The 21334-nt window shown below is 37.7% G+C and overlaps 2 protein-coding genes across 2 annotated transcripts; both read right to left on the bottom strand.

Annotated features, from left to right (window-relative positions):
- Positions 1-69: 69 nt before the first annotated feature.
- Positions 70-2742, bottom strand: LOC115766027. Its single transcript, XM_030709798.1, has 2 exons — positions 2238-2742; positions 70-113 (listed from the first exon to the last, which is right to left on the bottom strand). Exons 1-2 carry the CDS (start codon positions 2740-2742, stop codon positions 70-72), a joined length of 549 nt encoding a protein of 182 aa, XP_030565658.1.
- LOC115766144 lies at positions 2187-3980 on the bottom strand. Its single transcript, XM_030709979.1, has 2 exons — positions 3920-3980; positions 2187-3865 (listed from the first exon to the last, which is right to left on the bottom strand). The coding sequence occupies exons 1-2, from the start codon at positions 3978-3980 to the stop codon at positions 3345-3347; spliced, it is 582 nt and encodes a 193-aa protein (XP_030565839.1). The 3' UTR covers positions 2187-3344.
- Between the last annotated feature and the right edge of the window lie 17354 nt (positions 3981-21334).

Below are 21334 nucleotides of genomic sequence, written 5' to 3'. Positions count from 1 at the left end.
GAGAGGTGGCTTCCTCTGGGGATGGTGGGCGAAGTTGGGGGTGGAGTATCTGGGCAAGAGTTTTTCCTCTTAATCTCCTGATGGGACGGGCACCTTAAATAATGCTTGCGAGCCTATTGTTGTATAGGGAATGGATATTAATATTATTATCATTAATTTTTTTATTATAAGAATTACTTATTCCTAGGAGAATAATATAAAAATAATTATTTTTTGTAGAATTTTTAGTAGGTTTACGAAAAAACTGTATCTGTTTCAAAGTAGTTTCAGTTTTTCATATCGATTAAGGGCATTCAATCTTCTGCAATATTTTTCCTACCTTCTGCTTTGCTAATTTGATTAAAAAGTAAGTTCAATTTGGCGAACTTCTCTCTACGGCACTCGAGTGCCTGTGCTCACATGGGTCTCAAAGGTAGACAGACATTCATTTGTATTTGGCTAAATAATTTAGCAAATATGTTTGCCCCTTTGCTTGTTTCGAGTGGCCTGCGGATAGGTTGAAATTAAAGGCAAACCGCCTGTGCTGGCCAACCGAACCGGAAGTTGCCCGGGCTGGCAGTCAATATGCTGCTCTACGACTTTTAGTTGCTATGATTTCAATTATCATATTGTTATTTTTATGTGGCAAAAAATTTTAAAAAGACTGCTTGGAGGGGCTTATGGTTGTTTGTGGAGCATTTAAGATAAACATAATATGTTTGAGCTCAACAAATGAAGCTGTGCTCTGTGCTTACCAAACAATATTTTGATTTAATTTACCGTGTGATAGGGCCGCTCGGGACCACAAGGCCCACAGGGCGTATACGCAATGAGTTCCAAGGGATTTACTCGTTTGGTTTGCCGACTGCGTCGCCAGCCAGCTAATTAATATTAAATCCGTTTGGTTGAACGGCATTGAAATGCCAAAAGCAAACGGTTTCAGTTTGTCCAGCTACGCCCCAGCCTAAATAGACCCCTTTCCCCCTCACGGGCCAAAGGCGTGCCTGGTTAAGGGTGAGGGTCGGTTGATTTGTTTCTGTTTCATGTCGCGTTTTATTCAATGTATGTAATTATTTTACGGCTGTGTGAGCACTGGACATGGACATGAACTCGGCCAAGCCGATTGCGTGCCAAAGTATTTAAGCCCATTACGAAGTGGGCGTGTGCTAGAGGGCGGTGGCTGCTAGTACGTGTTCTGAATGTGCTCTAATGAGGGAGGCGTTGAAATAAATTTGTATTAAACGCATGTAGCCAGCACATAATTCATATAAATTATATTTACTATTCAAATTTAAGTATTATATACATCGCCCTTACACACACATACGCACGCACACACTCACACACACACACACATACACACAATTGCACTCGCATTACGCATACGCCGCGTATGCCCCAAATAACACACATGCGTAGTTACAATTGATGCTGATTACTATGCGAATCACATGCCGTACGAAAACTAATTAAAATGTTTATTAACTTTGCAATTATCACACCTTTACCTACGTGATTTGTACAGCAACAACAGCTGAAGATAGATGTGCACTTGACAGTCAGTTGTCAACATGTCAGATTAGAATGTTAGCCAAAAGGTTATTTACAACAATTCTGTGATATTTTTAATAATAATTATGCATATTTACATCTACCTGTGTTTGTACTCCACATAAGCTATCAATTTATTCAAATATTTTTAAATAATTGTTACATATTATGTGGCATTGTGACATTGTGGGATATTTTGAAAGGAAATAAAAGTAGAAAATAACAAAATGTATCTCGTTTAATCAGACTCTAAAATATATGTTTCCAAAAAATTTGATTATTTTACTGGCATTCAAGTACTTAATGCCATTAAATTATAATTATAATAACAATCTCTGTTAGCGCTAATAATATATAAATATGTTAAAATATTCATGTCTCTTCAAAATACAGGTCGGTTTCTGTTTGTGCATATTTAAATGAAATAATTCCAAATTGAATGAGGCTTAAAATATCGATGAACGAATACGCCGCATATGGCAGCATTCTAACAAAATAATCCACAAGCTATTTACATACTGATGAAATTAACACAAATTACTGAATTGTAAATTTCAATTTTTAATAACTTCATTTTTATATAGTTAAACTCTTTTATAGTGATTTATTTTATTTTGTCTGTCCTTATACTAAAACTGTTATCAAGTCTAGAGTCGACCTTTTACATGTCCTGTCAAAGGCAGACGCGCAGTTGCCCCCACGCCTACCAAAACGCTCCGCCAATAAATAGGTGCGATCCTTGCGCCTTTCCAGCAGATCCTTCGTGCTCGACGGCGTTAAGAGGATATGCAGCAGCTCAGCCAGCAAGCCGCTTTCATGACTGAAAGGCAGCGCCGCGTGCTCGCAGATCACACGCAGCAGGCAGCTGTGTCCAGGCAAATTCATGCTTTGTAAAACCATCTCAATGCCACGATAGAATATCCAGCGATAAACTGAACCCAAGTTTAATTCATCTTTAATACATTTTCTATCCGTTATGGGCTGTGGCTTTAGATAGACGCGTGTAATCTCCGTCGCATTGTTGGGCAGAAAGTATTGCATCCGGAGCGCATAGCCAGAGACAACAGACTCAAAGGGTAAATCCTCGACAGGAATGCCAATGGCGCAGAGGAATGTAATCGGTGAGGGTGCAATCTTTGGATAGATCATTGTACTACTGGCCACAGCAGCTAATGATATTAGGGCAGTTGCTGGTTTCACGATATGCTCCATTGAAGATCTCGCCAAGAACTAAGCGTTAAGAGCTCTAACTTTTATAGTTTTCTTTCGATTTAAAAAGTTCTCAAATGCATTTACACCTATTTCATCTAATATTTCAAATTAACAAACGATACATTGTGTAAAATTTCTTGTATAAAAGATTAATGCTAGCGCAGAGAAATTTCTTTATTTGTCCAACAAATTTGAGCAGTCAAGTGACGACAGGCATGTCAATATTTGGATATGGAATTATGGTTAATGCCAAGTTTTAAGTACACATTAAGAGTGCGTATTGCTAGAATAAATCCACCCACAGCTGCTATGAATAAACCTCTAAATTTGGTCAGATAATATGTTTTTGCTGTAACTCATATTTTTACAAATAATTGGCCACCAAGCTGCTGTCTCTTTTTATTTGGGGTATTTTGAGAATTGTAAACTGTCATCGATAAAAACAGATATTTGTTTTATAAGACTGTCTTGATGATCTTTTTAGCTATAAAGTTCTGTTTTCTTTTGGCTTATTCTCGATCCTAAACACCCTGCAACTGGAACACTGAACAACGTTCTTTCCGATAATGCATTTGATTTCACTTTAATACAAATTTACACAGTCACAGCAACACTGTGATCAGTTCCATGGGAGAACTTGGACATTTACGGCCATAGGCAGCCGCACAGTTGGCGCCACGTTTGCCAAAACGTTCCGCCACCAAATACTCGCGTTCGGTGTGCAGGGCATCGTGATCCGAGGAGCTGGAAGGAGTCAGAACAATGTGCAGCAGCTCACCCAGCAAACCACTTTCGTGACTCAAAGGCAGCGCCGCGTGCTCACAGATCACGCGCAGCAGGCAGCTGCGTCCAGGCAGATTTATGTTCTGTAAAACCATCTCGATGCCTCGATATATGACCCAGCGATACATGGAAGCCATGTTGGATGGCTGTTCCATAGCTTCCATATGCTTTCTGGCCGTTATGGGCTGCGGCTTCATGTAGACTCTGGTGATCTCATCCGCATTGGTGGGCAGAAAGTATTCCGTCTTCAGCACATAGCCCGAGGTGACCGACTCAAAATGCAATTCTTCCACTGGTATGCCGATGCCGCCAATGAACTGGACACGCGTCGGGGAGGTAGCTGGAAATATCAGCGATCTGCTGAAGCGTTTCAGGTGATCAACTTGATAGCTACTCAAGCTGCTGGCCAGTGTGAAGGCTGTCAAATAATAGCAAACGAAAATTGCTCTCAACATGATAGCAGAGCCTCTATACGGTCGAAGATCTTATGTAGAACTGAGCCAGTCGAAGAACCCAAGAATTCTCACACTTTGCAGTCACTTTATTTGTTTACACAGTGGGGCGAGAGAGAGGTACTTAAATCAGTTCAATTAGCAACCACTTGACAGCTTGTGACTCGGTCAACCAGTTAAATCGTTGATCTACTTAAAACCCATTTCACTAAAGCTCACAATAATGTGACAAAGGGCTTCATAAATGGGTTTTTGTACGAGAATTAACATTGCATGTGCTAAACGTCCTCTATAAGAAGGAAATGGTAAACATTTTGTTTGAAGTGTGTCTTTGTTTACCAAACTGAAAGTACAATATATATTGTGTACTTGACCATGATACGGCTAACGCTAATGATTGGAATTTTTTTTTGGGATCAAAGCAAGACTAAGCGTGCTTTAAGTATGATTAAATAGATTTGCGAAGGATAAATAATTCAGTTGAAATACTAATTTGCTTTATTTAGTTACTAAATCAATTTTATATTCCTGTATTTCATTGCCTTTATGCCAGTTAGTTCAGCTATTTACTTCACTTAACTCTAATATCTAATAGGACATGTAATTGATTATTATAATTATATTACATAAAACATTTTTATACCCTGAACCCATTAAAAATGGGTATAAGGGTATATTGTGTTTGTGCAAAATCCAAATGTATGTAACAGGCAGAAGGAAGCTTCTCCGACCCCATAAAGTATATATATAGCCGAGTCGATCTAGCCATGCCCGTCTGTCTGTCCGTCCGTCCGTCCGTATGTATGAACGCAAGGATCTCAGAACCTATAAGATATACAGAAATTTTAGATGTAGGTGCTCCTAGATCCTGCGCAGATCGAGTTTTTTTCCGATAATCGATAACTTACTCCGTTTCCAAGCAATCGATAAAAATAGATATCGATATCCTGTTTTTTGGGCAATTTTGGTAAATAATAAGAGCTAGAGTCACCAAACTTGACATATAGCTTCTAAAATAGAATATATATATATATTTGATGTTGGAAGAAGAGGGTTCTAGAGGGACTAGAACCTCTTACTTGTTAGCTTTATAAGCTTGCAGCAAACAAATTCTTTTAATATGCGCACGTTTTTGAGACTAACTGTCTCAAGAGGCTCGGCTTGAGCCAGCTCTATATTTTCAGATGTTTTCGCTTGATTGGCGCAGATTTGCAGCTTCGTGTGCTTAGCTGTTGCCAACTGTAAATAGGGACCCGTATTACAGCCAACAGTAACTCGACTCGCACAATTACGCCTGGCCCCAGCGCCAGTCCCTCAATCTGCTCTCTATGGTTAAATAAAGCGTACAAATGCACGAACCAAAGGATCTCGCAATGTATACATCTTGGAAATTGTATAAAATGTGTGTGAGCATTGGCATTAAAACACTAAGCGCCAAGCTCAGCGTGTGGGATGACTATACCGCCAGGATTTAAGCGCTCTGATTCTACTCCTTTTTACTCCATTTTTTTATTTTTTTGAGGATTGTAAAGGAGTGCAGAGAAGTGCGGAAGTTATGCCGACAACGACTTGAGTAAGTTAAGTGAATTGCTGTTGCATCAAGAAGTGCAAAGGAAATGCGCCACAAGGCAGGCATGGAACTGAGAATGGGGCAGAGATTAAAGAACAGCATGGAATGGAAAGCGGAATACAAGAAAGCGCCCAGTTCTAGGACGGCAAAAGGACGACGCATAAAAATAGATGACGTTTAAGTGAACGACGGTAAATGCATTTCTGCAGAGCCAGCTTACGACAGGACACGGAATATGTATGTTTATAGTACTATCTGCAACAACAGCAAATAAAGGCGGCTATTTATTAAATAAACGAAACAGAAGCTGAAATGCTGCACGGTCTTCATGAATCATCTTTAAGATGCACACAAATATACTCAAGTGAGCACACATAAAGAGAGCTTTAAATGAAAACATTTAAAGGCTTTTTCTTAAAATATATATTTGGGTTAAGTTTTCAATAGGCTTAAGCTAGTTCGTTCAGGAATATGAACATTTTAGTTTTCTTTATTTTATCAAGAAGGAATAAACAAGTTGAAAGAAAAAGAAAAAAGTGAGCCGTTTGCCTGTTGTGCTATTTTAAGAAGCTTACTATAGAATCAAAGCTTGCTGCTGTCTGGTCAGTCATGGGAAGCCAAAACTCGCTGTGAATTATAACGGCTTTAGCGAGAAAATCAGACAAAGTTTATGTGCTATGAAAAGCATGAACATTATTTTCAATTAATTGATATCCTAAAACATATTCTACATCAAATATTTGGATCAATAGTCCATTTGCTGTCCCCATTCGTTTAAGTATTAGTTATAGCCAAATTGTGATCATCTAATTATGATTACATTTTATTTATTTGTATGTACTTGCCAGTAATCAGTATTTGCCCTAATCAGATACATAAACAGGCAATGCGCCAAACTAAGTGCCAAATGAAAATTCGCAAATTTGTAATTCGGCAAACCAAAATGGGAGACCAACTTTGGCAAAAGCCGAGCAACAATATTGGACGAGGCGAAACTTTTGCTGCAACACTTTGAACTTGGCTTGCAAGTGGCAGTGGCAAGTGGCATGCGGCATGCGGCAAGTGGAACATTTTATGTGGCTCTTTAGACTCCGCAAAGTTCATGCAGCGCGCAACTTGCCGCCGGGCCAAAGTTTGCACAGTGGGTTCAGCTCGGCGTATGCAAATTGCAATTTGAATGGCATCCGAATGTCCAAAGGCAGCGAGTCCTGTCAAAATAGCTCAAGACTCTGAAAGTTGACAAAATCAATTAAACTGCAAATGGGCAATTGCCGCAAAGTAATTGATGAGCCATTGACAGTTGTTGCAACAACAGCTTTAAAACTACATGCAACTTGGGGCAAGTCTAAGACAAGTTGGGTGTGCCCGACTAGAAGACGCCCTACACGCAGCACCGAATTGCTGTATCGTCAAAATATGAGGTTGTTATCGTTATTTATCTGATCTGCGTGCGCCTTAGAAAATATATCTGATATGAAGGTTAAGATTTTATAGTTTCTGTGGTCGTACATAGTACGAACGAACGGAATGATATATGATATACTTAATACAATATATGCATGTTACATACACTCATACAAAACCAGAATACTTTCCATTTACCATGGCTACTGGGTATAATGATGAAAACGTTTAAGAAACTGCAACACTCAAGCAGTTAAGGTTTTGTATGTGCGTGCGATGGTGTCGTTGTGTGTGTGCGTGGTTGTGTGTGTGGGTGTGTGAGTGTGTGCCCAGCCGCATCTTGACCTCATAGTTGCCTTAAGAATTGCCACTTGCCGGCACATGTGAAGCATAAATCCTTTTGCAACGTCTGGCAAATAAATGTATCTTCTGCACATTTAGTTGGAGTGGAAGATGTTGATTAAGGGAGAGGAGATGCTCGGGGCTAGTTGCAATCCTAGGAAATGTAATGAGTTAAATTATTATGCAAACGAAGTCTCTGTGCATGTGCATACACATAAGCAAAACACTTGGAAATGTGTGCCGGGGACAAGCAGCAAAGGCATCTTATGCAGAAGACGATGATGATTCAGATGATGAAGATGATGATAATGTTGCTGTTGATGATGTTGATGAAGCAGCAGCTGTTGCACTTAGGGCAAGTGTCTTTTAAAGCACTTGCAATGCCGACAACGAGCACCTTATAACATTTCCTCACTCAACCCTGCCTCAGACCCCGCCTGCCACCAACTGCCTACCTCTTCCAAGCAACCCCAAACAATGCCTTGCACGCATATTATTCATGGAATTCTGCATCATATAATTGGGTTGCTTCACATTTCAAAGCACATGAAAAGTTGAATGATATCAATTGATGTTTGATGGCGTCGATACAGTAGGCAGGTGGACAGCTGTTCAAATGATGAGCATTGACAAAAAGCCAATTTGAGGAGAAATATACAATGTGAAATTTCTATTGACAAAATGTTGTCAAGCATCAACAAACACTGTCGTCGGCCCATTAAAATGAGAACTTAAACATTGATGAGAGGAAATTGAATACATTGTGATGTATAATTGTCGATTGTAAATTGATAAAGATGGACAAAACATCTTATATCTTAAGTTAGTTAGTTAGTTGGCGATAAACTATATTCACAGGTTTATGGAAGTAGTTTGTGACAGATTATCTATATAGATGGTTAGGCAGTTATAAAGAATATTTGTCTGATCGAGTTTATACCTGTAAGCATTACAAAGTGCAGTTGATTTGTATGTATGATACTTTGTAAAATCTATTTTACCTCAGATATTGATATTAATCAAGCAAAAAGCAGAAAAGTTTGTGCACATATGTATGATAGACAGTATTCCGTAAGTAGCTACAGGGTATAATATCCTGTTTAGTGCGGGGTATAAACATAGGAATTTAAAACCTCGTTGATCTGTAGACTTAATGGACTCGCCACTGGCAAGTACCCGACTAGATTAAGTCTGGTATTAGCACCAGCTCCTTGACCTCAAGAGCTTGAAGCTATGGCAAACGCATTTGAGAGCTCATTAATTATGTAGTCGATTGTCAAGCATTCATGTGGCTAAGCCTGATAAATGCAGCACTTTCATCAACCAAAAGAATACTCAGCCGACTTATGCGCTGTGGGTGTATTTAAATATATAATATATAAAACATAAAAGCAATTAAGCCGGGAAAAGTCAAAATGCGAGGTATGTATATAAATATATATCTACACTCAAGCAAAAATTCGCTGCAAAATGGAATATAATTCCTGTCGTTATCATATTCAAGTTTCGCTTAAACAAAGTAATATAAATATTAAATTCATTTAAAATACCATTTAAATAATAAACAATCTCAATAGCAATAGAATTACGCAATTATGCCCTTAATTAAGAAATTTGGAAACTCTAAAATCATTTAAAATAAAAAAATAATGTTGTGTGCTTTAATATATAAGTATTTAGCCTATATTAATGCTCATATCTTTAAACGTGAACGCCAAATGAGTGTGTGTGTGTGTGCTTATGGGCTTGTGTGTGTGTGTATGGGTGTTGTGCAGGATAATAATTTTCTGGGATCTGCTGCCTGCCCTGCCTGTGGCAAATAGTACTCGTATCCTTGAGCATTAAAGCGCCGTTCATTTATCACACATTTCTCATTTGCCTTTCTCTCTCTCTCTCTCTCTCATTCTCTCTCCTATTCTCTTTCTCTCCCGCACTCAAGTCGAGCCAAAATTAATATGCGAAAATAAATTATCAAGCCAAATGAGCAGCGTGTTTTTCGCCAACAAGGTTTTGCGCCAAAAATAGGTTGGTGGATTCTGGATGCCCAGGGCGGGGTGGGAGGGCCAGTTTGGGAAGATGCCTGCAAAAAGGCATTCCATTTGCACGCATGTTTGACCACATGGAATGCGTTTGGAGGCCTTTTCAGCTTCATCAGCCACAGCATTAAACATCATTTGTTATGCGATTTTACGGAGAGCAACGTCAGCAACTGACTGGCCAATAGGCCGGATGGGGCTGGTACAAGGAGTGCTAGGGCGACTGGTGCAGAAGAAGGTAACAGGTCAGGCGGCAGTAGTCAAAGCTGTAAATGGCCAACAAATAATGTACACCCAGTCATACAAAGCTTACTAAAAAACAGAAAATCCAAATCTTCATGAACCATAAAGACTTTCAACTACTCTTTCCTTTTTTACGCCAGCAACAAGACTCTATGTATATGTTGAGTAATAATTACTCTCGTTATATTCAAGGTAATTCCTACTTATTAATCTTAACTCTGGCATAATGCAAGTAAAATACTTCAACAAATTGCATTTTAATTGATTAATTTAATGTATATTTAAGACACATTCTAACTGTAATAAATTAAATTATTTAATAAGTAAATTGTGGCAACAATTAATTTAGTAATTACTTTTCATTGCTTATTTCAAATAGGTAACATTTTAATGTCGCATTGTGAATTCAACTAATAAAGCAATTTAATTTTAAATACATCTTAAATAATTTCTTAAAATTATGAATCATACTCATATATTTGCAGAGCATTCTGTAGCCAAGAACAGATCACATGGAAGCTAAAATAGCTCGAATGCGTGTCTGGCCAATGCCTGCAGGACCTTTATACACGCATTCGTAGGGTAATTGAAAGTTGGTCAACTGTGAACGACAGCTCTGAAATTGGATAGAGATATGTTTGTGCCACCTCTCTCTCCGCTCACCCACCCCCAACTAAAAGCTAACCCCTGCACAGAGCTCGTCTATTATGGGGACTCTGCTTAACGGCTTGAAAAACGATAAAATTCAACTAGGCTCACAGCTGGGCAGCAGCTTAAAGAAACTTTCTGTACAAGTATTAAGTAGTATTTAATAAACTTTAAAGAAGCCACCGCCAACGCCCAAAAGAAAATCCCAGCACGAGACACATGCACACATGCTATTTTGGGCGAATAATCTGGCAACGTAATGAGCCTAATTTGGGCGCATTCATTTGGAAAATTAAAAATTAAATTGCTCTTGTCTCGCTGTTTTCTCATCATGAAAATATTGTTACAATCTGTTGTAATAAATCTCATTAACGTGCGACAGACAACAAAATGGCATGGCAAAGAAAAAAACGCGCTGACATTCGTTTGTGCCTGAAGGAACTCAAGAGGAGCTGCTCAATTTTTGGTATCAAGTATCAAAAAAACAAAATATATGTAACCAAAATGAAAGATAGACGAGGCTGCCCGATTTGGTGACACCCTGGAAAGAAGCTATGATACGTACGTTCGGAAATAGTTATAAAAGATGTAATTTTTATACCCTGAACCCATTAAAAATGGGTGTAAGGGTATATTGTATTTGTGCAAAATCCAAATGTCTGTAACAGGCAGAAGTAAGCTTCTCCGACCCCATAAAGTATATATATTCTGGATCAGCATCAATAGCCGAGTCGATCTAGCCATGTCCGTCTGTCTGTCCGTCCGTCCGTCCGTCCGTCCGTCTGTCCGTCTTTTAGATGTAGATGCTCCTAGTTCACGAGCAGATCGGGTTTGTTTCCGATAATCGATAACTTCCTCCGTTTCCAAGCAATCGATCTATATCGATATCCTGTTTTTTTTTGGAAATTTTGGTAAATAATAGAGTCACCAAACTTGACATATAGCTTTTAAATAGAATATATATTTGCATTTGATGTTGGAAGAAGAGGGTTCAGGGTATCCCCTAGTCGGGAGCTCCAGAATAGAATCTTTTACTTGTTATATGTATATAGGTATTCAGAGATTGTTAAACTAAAATTATATCACTTATAATGTACTTATAATGCTAAACATAGTTTTCTGTCTTATATTTTTAATATATCTAATTCTTATCGATTTTATAATCGATACTTCTCGATTTGGTAATCGATACTTATCGATTTGACAATTATTAAAAACAATTTGATTTGCATACGACACAATCGACAGACGGACAGACAGACGGACTATATATATTTTCTCCTCTTCTTGTTACAAACAATCGTCAAATTTCGTTAAACCCATTTCTAATCATACACTGTGTTTACTGGATATACAACATAATTTATTTGCATGGAGTGTTTGGCTGTTTTTCTTAGAATCGCAATTCAACAATGGTTGATAATATACGAATATAATTTCGTAAATTGGTTCAAGCTGCGCAAAAGTGTTTCTGAACAATCGCTTGCATTTGGTTTTGTTTGCGTTAATCGCTGATAAAAGTTGCTAAGCAAAGAAACAGAAAATGAGCTGCAATTTAACAAATTTTAACACCGAGCAAAAAACAAAAAAAAAAAATCTAATGGCAGTAGTATAAATAATTAAGTTGCAACTCAACTCTTTTTTTATTTTACCTTATCTGAACCAATCCGCACTTTGAGTACTCCTTAAGCTGTCATGTGATATCAATCAGATGTATATACTGAACCCCAGAAATGGTGAGTCATCGATGATGCGTTGATAAAATAATTGTGTAAGAGTTAAATGTATTCCAAAGATATCGCATATTTATGTATATTTTTTATATCTAAACCAAGTGGCTTTTCATCGCAAAGCATTTGCATAGCTTGAGGTAAAGCTGGGAAAAAAAGGTAACGCAGACAATTCGCTTATGGCAAATGCAGGTTTGAAATTGTATTTTATCGGCAGCCAGATGCTTGGCAACAAATATGGCCCGTAAATATACACAATAACCGGAAAGCAATTGCTTCACGCCATTCGAGCCGCTGAAATATTAGCCTCGTTTGCCCGGCGGCCCAACCGGCGGAGGACCAGTTGTTATCCAAGTCCCGAACCCCTCCTCTTCCTTGACCTGGTTACGGTAGATATTCCTTTCATTTTCCTTTTTTTCTTACACTGATTGAATATGGCCAAACATCTGGTCGGGAAGGGAATTTAAAGTGAAGCAAAAAGAGGTATTGAAGATGTTGCGCACGAATTGTTAAATTAAATATTTAAATATTCAGCAGCAGCTTCTTCAAATTTATGTTTGCATGCACTCTGTAAGCCTGGCATAAGCTGGAGGTCTTAAATTTAAGCAGGTAATTGAGAAGGAAACTCGCAGATCAATGCCGATTGGGAATACTTATGTTATGTAAATATTTATAGTCAGAAATATGACAAAAGATATGGAGATGCAAGGCGAGAGTGGGCATCTTGTAGAGAGAATGCTCTTGGATGAATAATAAAAATCCATTAAGTGCCAGTTTTACAGAATTCCATCGCAAATGTAAAAGCATTATGAAAATCGGGCATATTTTTCTTTTTGCTTACCATCCGATCACGCGTTTTCTTTAAGATATGTGAAAACTGTGGCGACTTGCTTCGTGAAATTCATCCCCTGGGTGGAAAAGGGATATAATAATATATATTAAAAGGGCGAAAGTTAAAGTGTGTATAATATGTTATGCAAAACATAAGCCAATTCGTCCGTAGCAGTTTTACATTATAAAAAAAGTTCTTCACCAATCTATGCGATTCTCGTAAGTCGATGTAAGACTTGCAAGTTTATAATACTTACTTTATAATATAATGCTCTGTTGCCAAAAGATTAATTAATGGATTAGTTATAGATGCCAATCACATAATCATGCTTGTTTATTCGCATTTATTTATATCTATATTAAATATAGTATATTTGTTATCTTTTTTTTTTTATTTGTTGTTTATCTCCAGCTAAACTCATCAAGCAACGTCGTCTAATAATACCAGTTCGTATTAAATAATTGATATACCATTGCCATTTTATTTTGCAACCAAGCACATTTACCGTACCACGCACCCGCATCAATCATCAAGTGTTTGGCAAAATAGACTTCAAAGCCATAAACCCATCAACAGCTTGAAGCAAGCGGCTAACACGGCACTTGCCTCAACCAACTCAAATATTGACGGTTCAGACACACACATAATTGAGCCAGCGTTCAGCGCACTCAAAGAAAACACTCTAACACATCGTTTTTTTATACTCTATTTACACAGCGAAAGAGAGTATATTTGTTGCTCTCCAGTCGACACCACGGTAACTCACAGTTCGAAATGCACGGACTAAATGTAGTCGATGTATGTACAGAGTATGGCCCAGTCGGTTTTACTTGATTGCAGCGGTCATGTGTTTTTTTTTTTTTTGGTTTAGTATCGTTGAGTATTTGGTCAATAGGTTTTTGGCTTTTTGGGCAGTAATAAACTTTTTGCAGGCTCACAATGCATGCTCAGCCGCATGCCCATGCTCCTGCTTATCCTCACTACCCTGCTGTGTCCGCCTCCAATTAGAGTTGTGCTGATTTGGCGTACTTAGCAAACGGCACGCCTCGCTGCCCACCCTCTCCCCTCACCTACCCTTCCCATAAGGGTGGTGTTAGGCTGATTCGGTTTAGCTCGCTTTGGACTGCCTGTTGTTGAAAACCCATTAAGATCATGCTCCATTAATTGAGTACTAATGAAAACGCCAGTCCCGGCCTGACCAGGCCAGGCCAGACCAGACCAGGCCGTACGTACTTGTAACTGGGCGTGTCTGATGCCGCATCGAAGGCGGGGTGGGTGTCAAAATTGTGCATGTACCAAATGGTTTTTGGCTACTGTAACCGCCGTCGAGGTAACAAATTAAGTTACACTTGCAGAACGCCAAACGAATCGTGGTCAGAGAGAAAAACTGAAACAGAGCACTATGAGCCATAGAAATGGGCATGGGAACGAAAGTGGAAATGGAAAATGGGGTAGGCAATTTGCCAGAAATTTTTCCGACTACACAGAGAATAAAATATGCATGGCTATGTTTGGAGTTTCGATGGGACTATGCCGCGAGCAGCTCTCGCCCCGACACACTCCCGGCGATTGGATGGATTGTAATTAGCGTTGAAGCGAATCAGGCGTACAAAGAAGCCGTCGGGATGAGGTCGGAAATGTTTGTAGTAGCTGTGGGTGTGAAATTGGCACACCGCTTAAATTGTTCTAAGTGGGTTAACACAGCCGATAAGGGGCATACGAAATGAGTTAGGATCGTATCGTCGATAATATGCAACACTTTTTCCTTTTTTGGCAGCTGTAATGAATAAGTGCAGAGGGCGTGTTCTACATAGAACGATTGATTTATTTGCTTTTTCAATAATTTATGACTCAGTTCTTGGATCTTTGTTGATGAATCTTAAAAACACTTCACTTTTTTTGAAGCGGGTTTGCTTTTAAGAAAATATCTAAAGGTTACAGCTGAATTCGAAATTGATTTGAGAAGAATGTATTTATAGATTTGTTTAGGTTTGAAAATCCGAAAAATTGTTGCGGAGAGGAGGGAGAGAGGAATATGTTATTTTTATTAAATTGCATTTACAATTACAAATTACATGAATTAAATTATTTATTAATAAATGCTAAAGTTTATTTTAAATTAAAATAAAAACCTTTCCATAAATTAAGCTAATTACGTACCCATTGAATTTCCCACATATTCTAACAAAAACTTCTTAAAGTATCTTTACTATCGAATCTTGTCCCTGAGCGGGCAATACAAAAACTGCCACACAAAATGCACAAAACGTTCCTTACAAAAGGGGATTAAAATGAAGTTGGTGGCTGCTGCACTTAACCAAAACGCAATAAATCAAAACACCTGGCAGGGTACTTATAAACTCTGCCAACAACAAAAAACAATGGCGCGAAAAGAGCAGCAACTGAAACAAAAGCGAAATCAAAAGTTTTGCTACAGGCAAAATCTAGAGAAAAGGCTAAGTAAGAAACAAACTGAGGGCAACAGCAACAGCAATAACGACAACAACAAACTTCCAGGTAATACAACAATAACAACAGGTGTTCGACACAGTTTCTATCAGCCACACACACATACACACGCAGCACACACGCACACAGCACGCGCTTAGCAAATGAACATTTTATGTTGCCTACTTTTGAGCGCCACCTTCCCACGTACGTATGCGTGTCGTTTGTTTTCAATCCGAAATTTTTGAAGTTGTCTTTTAGGTAAAAAAATAAAAGAAGCATAAGATATAACAAAATAAAAACAAAAACGGAGCAACTGCGATAATGCCGCATCAAAAGTGAAAAACTTTAAAGCTGTAAAGTTTTGTTGCACAAAACTTGGCTCACACCTTTTGTGGCTTTGGGGTTGTGTGTGAGAAATGCAGCTGAAAACTTGCCGCCGCAATTCAATTAAAACTTCACTGTAACACACACACACACACACCCACTCCTACACAAGCACACATAGTTGCATCTTAAGCAACACTGGGATGAAATGCCAAGTCTCTGACTTCAGCTGTCGCCATATGTAAACAAACGCTGCCGAACGTTGGCAAAAGAGCAGCGCACACAGCCGGCATCCTGTGCATGCTTTGGCTTCTAGCTGCGTTTTATCCGCGCAGACGCATTTGAGAGGACCGCAACGCAGTATAAAAGCAGCTGCCTCAAAGTATTTGGCAAGCAGTTGGCTCGCGTCGCGTTCACCGAATGCCACAAAACTTGGCTACGAGCGAAGTTGGCAACAGTCAGTTGGACAACTTGTAGATGTTGATTTCGTAGCCAAATAGTGTAAAGTTTTAGTGCCCAAATTGACTCAATTAAAAGCTACTCAAATATATTACAAATAGAAAAATCAAAAAACTTTTAACTCCAATCAAGCAATTTAAACTTGCAACAGCTTGTGGCGCGTTTTAGTTATTGTGTTGCAGCATGTTGCGATTTGCAATTAAGTAAACTGTAATTGGTTTTTGATTGTGGTTACGTGTAATTTAATTGGCTTGGCAATTAGCTGGGCAATCAAACTATTTAATGAAATACTGTGAAATGCGCACAATAATTACAAAGCCATCAGTTTAATGTTAGTTTGTGGTTTTGTGGAAACGTTTCAAACTATTTAAAATTGCTTGAATAAATCTGTTTATTAATTAATACAATTAATTAATTGCTTAAAATGCCATAAATATTTAATTTCATATAATTACTTTTCTCACATGATATTTATTATTTCAAAATACATTTAGAAATTTTAAAAGCAAATATGTTTTTTTACTTCGTTTATATTTATATTTTAACTAAAAAATCGTTTTTTTTTTTAATTCTACATTAAGTTTATGCATTAACATCATAAATAAACCGAGTGTTGTTTTCCTTTGCGCTGTTAAATAAATATTTTCACAATGCTAAGGCCATAGCAAAAACTTGTGAAACTATTTATTAAACTTAATTTAAATGAATGCAACATTTGAATTGAATAAATTACGGCGTGAATTATTGAAGCATAAATGGCAATATGCACACACTACACGGAACGAGCATAAACATTTAATTAAAACTTTCAGGTTAAATAGCAGAACTTTTGTAAGAATACAAATTTATCTGTGAACTTATTTAATCACTTAGATACAGTTTTTTCATAGACTCTGTGTTTCTTCGAGCGGGAAATATCAAAGAGTGGGCAGCTTTAAAGAGAGCTGCAACCAAAAATAACTATTAGGAATTCGCCACAATAAACAAGATTCTAATTAAGTAAGTGTCTTTGATGCATATGTCCACAACAGACATTGGCAAATTTTATCTATAAGAAATTCCAACTGAGAACCAAAATTGAATATGATGGATACTTAAAAGCACCGTGGATAGGTCAGTTAAATCAAGAAAAGAGCGGTGAGTAACAGTTAATAAAACCTAGGGGAAACTACAATACACAGATCCATTTTTAATCTTAAGATGGTTATTTACATGTTTATTTATATTTTTTTATTTTTAATAGGCTAACTATTTGAGAATTATGATAAAATCATATTCTATGCTTTTTGGCTGCCTAATTCGATATCTTCAACGATAGATCAAATTTTAATTTAAATATCAACTTGACTTTTATAAGAATAAATTAAATACTTGCATACTTGCACACAGCTTTTCCAAAACACATACAAATTGTAAACAGAACGGAAAAGACAAGGAACCCACAAAATATATTTAACTCTGGGCTGTCTTTGCTCCCTTATAAAGCTGGCTGCTTTGAAGATTGATTTATGCGCTTGTATATTTTTATGTGGATCTGGGCGGATATGTGTGTTTGGGGCAGAAATATGCTGCAAAGGACACATGTGCCGCATTGTGCATAATTGAATATGGGGCAGCTTGTTTTAAGCCATTTTACAGTCGCAATTGTTTCTATAAAACACAATAAAAAATCTCGCATTGTTAATGGCAATGGGGCAATGACAAAAGCAGCACTTGCTGTTCAGAAAGAATAAGAGAAAACGCTAGAAAATAGACAAAGATAGAAGAGGTAACAGGTTAATGTGAAAAGTTTTGCAGCGATAGCGCAGAATATTCTACGATTTGTATATGTAAAATGCAATAAAATTAATGTATACATAAAGATAATATAGATAATATATGAATGGAATGTGTTTGTGTGTGCGTAAGTGTGAGTGTGTGTGGCTCAATAGTGCCCGCATCATTGTGGCATTCTGATCTATGGTAATTTGCAAGTTAAATGTCCTTAGCGATAATGTTCATAATTTACGAGCAAGAGCATTACAGGAGCGGAATTGACACTAAGCGAGCAGTTGGGCGCCAGTGTGAATGGGGCTGTTGAGCTGTTGAATCAACAATAAGCTACTCAAATTTTTGTTGTTTATTAATTAACGAAATAAATAATAATAATAAATATATAATTATGCACAACATATCTCCGCGCGAAATTATGGCGTTTTCAAATGTCGAGATATGTCGATTTAAGATCTCGTCGAAGCTATGTCGCTTTAAAACGACATAATCGCCCCGTGGTCAACGTCGGTGTTATGTTGTTTCTAAACGTAGATATGTAAACATTAGCTTAAACTTTCTGTTAAGTTGTTCCGGTAAAGTCTGTTACCGCTCCTGAACTTCAAGCGCATAATGCCCATGGCATTGTTAGGGAAGCAGAACAGAAGAAACGCAGGAGCATGGCTATAGGTCTTATGCCATTAAGTGGAATTATAATTATCATCTGCACAGCGAGCAGCACTAAGTGCTGAGAGCAAAGAAGCTTTTCCTTTACCCGAGCAGCTCTTTCACCTATAAAGTTCGCTTTTGATGTGCTCATTAAACCATGAATGAGGCCACTTAAATCGCACGGGTTAACTGCTAATGCTTATGCCGTGGCTACTGCCACTGGTTATCAGCCAGCAAATAAGTATTTGGAGAGGCGCCTAATCACAGCCGAAAATTAAAAGCCTGCCCAATTAGTAAATAAGGCGCTTAGTTTTTAATTGATTGCTCAGGCGAGACAGAAGGAATTAAATGTGCTTGTAGAAGGCGAAGAGGGGTTGGATAATCTTGTAAGCAAAAGATCCTTGTTTTGCTTGAATAGCTTATTGAGCTTAGAAAAATTTGAATCCGATGATTTTCAATTTCATATATAAGTTCTCGGTGGGAATTTTATTCTCATGCTCAAACCTTCGTACCAGCTCATTTCTCAGCATAATTCTAAATTTTTGGTAAACCTTAAATAAAATACGAAACAATTATAAACAGGAAAAATATTCAAACAGATAATTGATAGGGTTCGCAAGAATATGCTTATGACATACTATGGTCCATATCTCATAGTCTATCATATCCAGTTGATAATAAACATTTTTTTTTTTAGATCAATAACACTCGCAGCAGGTGTATACTTTATAAACTTGTAGCGTGCCCTTCTTGCCTGTTAACCATGTTGATATTGTCTGAGATTAGGATTTTAAAATTAATTGTGCGCATAAATTTGCCGGAATGCGCTGCGGGCCGAGGGCCAGATTCAACATCCTTTCAGTTTCCGGTGCCAGGGCATTTGGTTAATGGAGCACACAACCTTTTGGCCTTTTGTTGTTGTTTCTGTTGCTGTTGTTGTTGCCGTTTGCTGATGGGCTATAAATTTACTTTCGTCTCAAATAACTTTGCATAAACAAAAGCTGAAAATTGAAATATATATTCGACTTCTCCGACTAACTTATTTGCTTAGTTATTAAGTGGATTTACGTAAAATCATTATTCTCGAAATTGGCATCAGAATTAAGTAATTTCGATGCCTGATAAATGGTGGAATTAGTGCAACTCCCTTTGGGCCAATAATCTTCAATAATAATTCAAAGGATTTAAATATCTTAATGAGCTCAATCGATTTTGAGTTCCTCAATAAAAGTGAAAAGCTTAAGTAAAAGGTCCAAAATTTAGCTCATTAGCTGGGTAAATATTTAGATAATCAGCTAAACAAAGTTCAGGTATGTTACTTAAAAGCTTTGAGCTTTGAATTGGTCAGAATATTTATTTAATACAAATAGTGGCTACGATTATTTATTTAACTAAAAGCTAACATATTTCAAGATAAACAAGCTACAAATTTCAAATTGGATAAACAGAAGCTCTTCAGAGACTCTTTAAATTCTACAACATTTTACAGCACAGACTTTTTAAATGGAGTACAAATAAGTATATATGTTCTTCGGTGATTATATTATCATTGTCATGCCGAGACAGATGCGTAAAGCTGTTGCTGCTGTCTAAGTGAATAAAAAGTAGAAGACGCATGAGATATAAATCAATAAAATCGGAATTTAATATAGCCACAATACGTGGCTCGACAAAAAGAGAAGAAGAAATGAGAGAAGAGTTTAGAAAGCGCGGGGAGTCGACCTTTGAATACCCTTGCACAAATCTATGTTTGCACAGCTAACTTTATTTTAAATAGTAATCAGCAGAGACTGTAATGTATTCTCTTTTGATTTTATGCATGGCTGATAAAAAAAGTATATATATATACATATATAAACATATATTATTTAAAGCCATCTTATGCCTAATTTTCCACATTAGCCCAGTTTCGAATCTTGATTCGCTGCATTTTTCTTAAATGAAATAAATCAATTCAGGTATTTATTTGCACAAATGTTTATTTATCGAAATTTTCTTGATTAATAATAAGAAGAAACAAAGAAGAGGAAGAGAAAAGAGAGGCTTGCACCAGTTGGGTTTGAACCTTGCCTTTATTTTGGATAAAAGAATTTGGGTATTTGTACAAGGTAATATGCTGAAATATATGATTGTATTAAAATAGCTCAATTCATACAACAAGCGCTCAGCTTATATTATTTTACCCTTATACTAATTTTTTACGAAATACTCATGCCGCATGACACATCGAATGTGCTTTTTGCTAGGGCATACGCGCAGTGCAAGGCAGGCGAACAAAATGCTATGCAGGAATTTTTGCGTTCATTGATAAAGTTCGTCAGCAAACAAGGGAATCAACGCAACCCAACCCAGCCCATCCTGTCATTCGTCTTCTCGCCCCGTACACCCCACTGCCCATGGCAGTTGGCTCAATTGTGTTGGGTGCAAAATAATTTACATATTATGAGAGCTGGCAAAAAAAGTGGGATAGTACGGAAAAACTGCACGAGTGCGTGGCAAATGGCGGGGAATGGAAAACAGGAACCACTCGATTGAATGGCAGTCGCTGCTGTCGCCTGACAATGGTTGCGGACACCTATCAACTACTTGGATGTCCTTTTTTTATCATCTCTATGGCATGTGGAATATGCGACACTAAAATGGAGCTCCAAAGTGTATGGGTTTTTTTTGTGTCTTTCTTTCGAATGGTGCGCGACAAATCTGTGTGGCATATGGGTTGGCAATTGGTTATTTTATAGCAGTTTTTATTGTGGTTTAAGTGCGGATAGAGAAAGCGCAGAAAGCATTATTTATGCCAAGCAGAGGACACGAATATCAGTTGCCGTAATCCGCATAATGGTGGGCCCCAGCTTACGGCCCAGCGAATGTCTGGCTCTTTGAGGTGACGCCATAAAATTAAT

The sequence above is a fragment of the Drosophila novamexicana genome, unplaced genomic scaffold (genome assembly GCF_003285875.2).
Source record: "Drosophila novamexicana strain 15010-1031.04,08,12 unplaced genomic scaffold, DnovRS2.1 tig00001062-arrow-arrow-pilon, whole genome shotgun sequence".
NCBI lineage: Eukaryota > Metazoa > Arthropoda > Insecta > Diptera > Drosophilidae > Drosophila > Drosophila novamexicana.
This window is presented reverse-complemented; position numbering and strand designations above follow the sequence as displayed.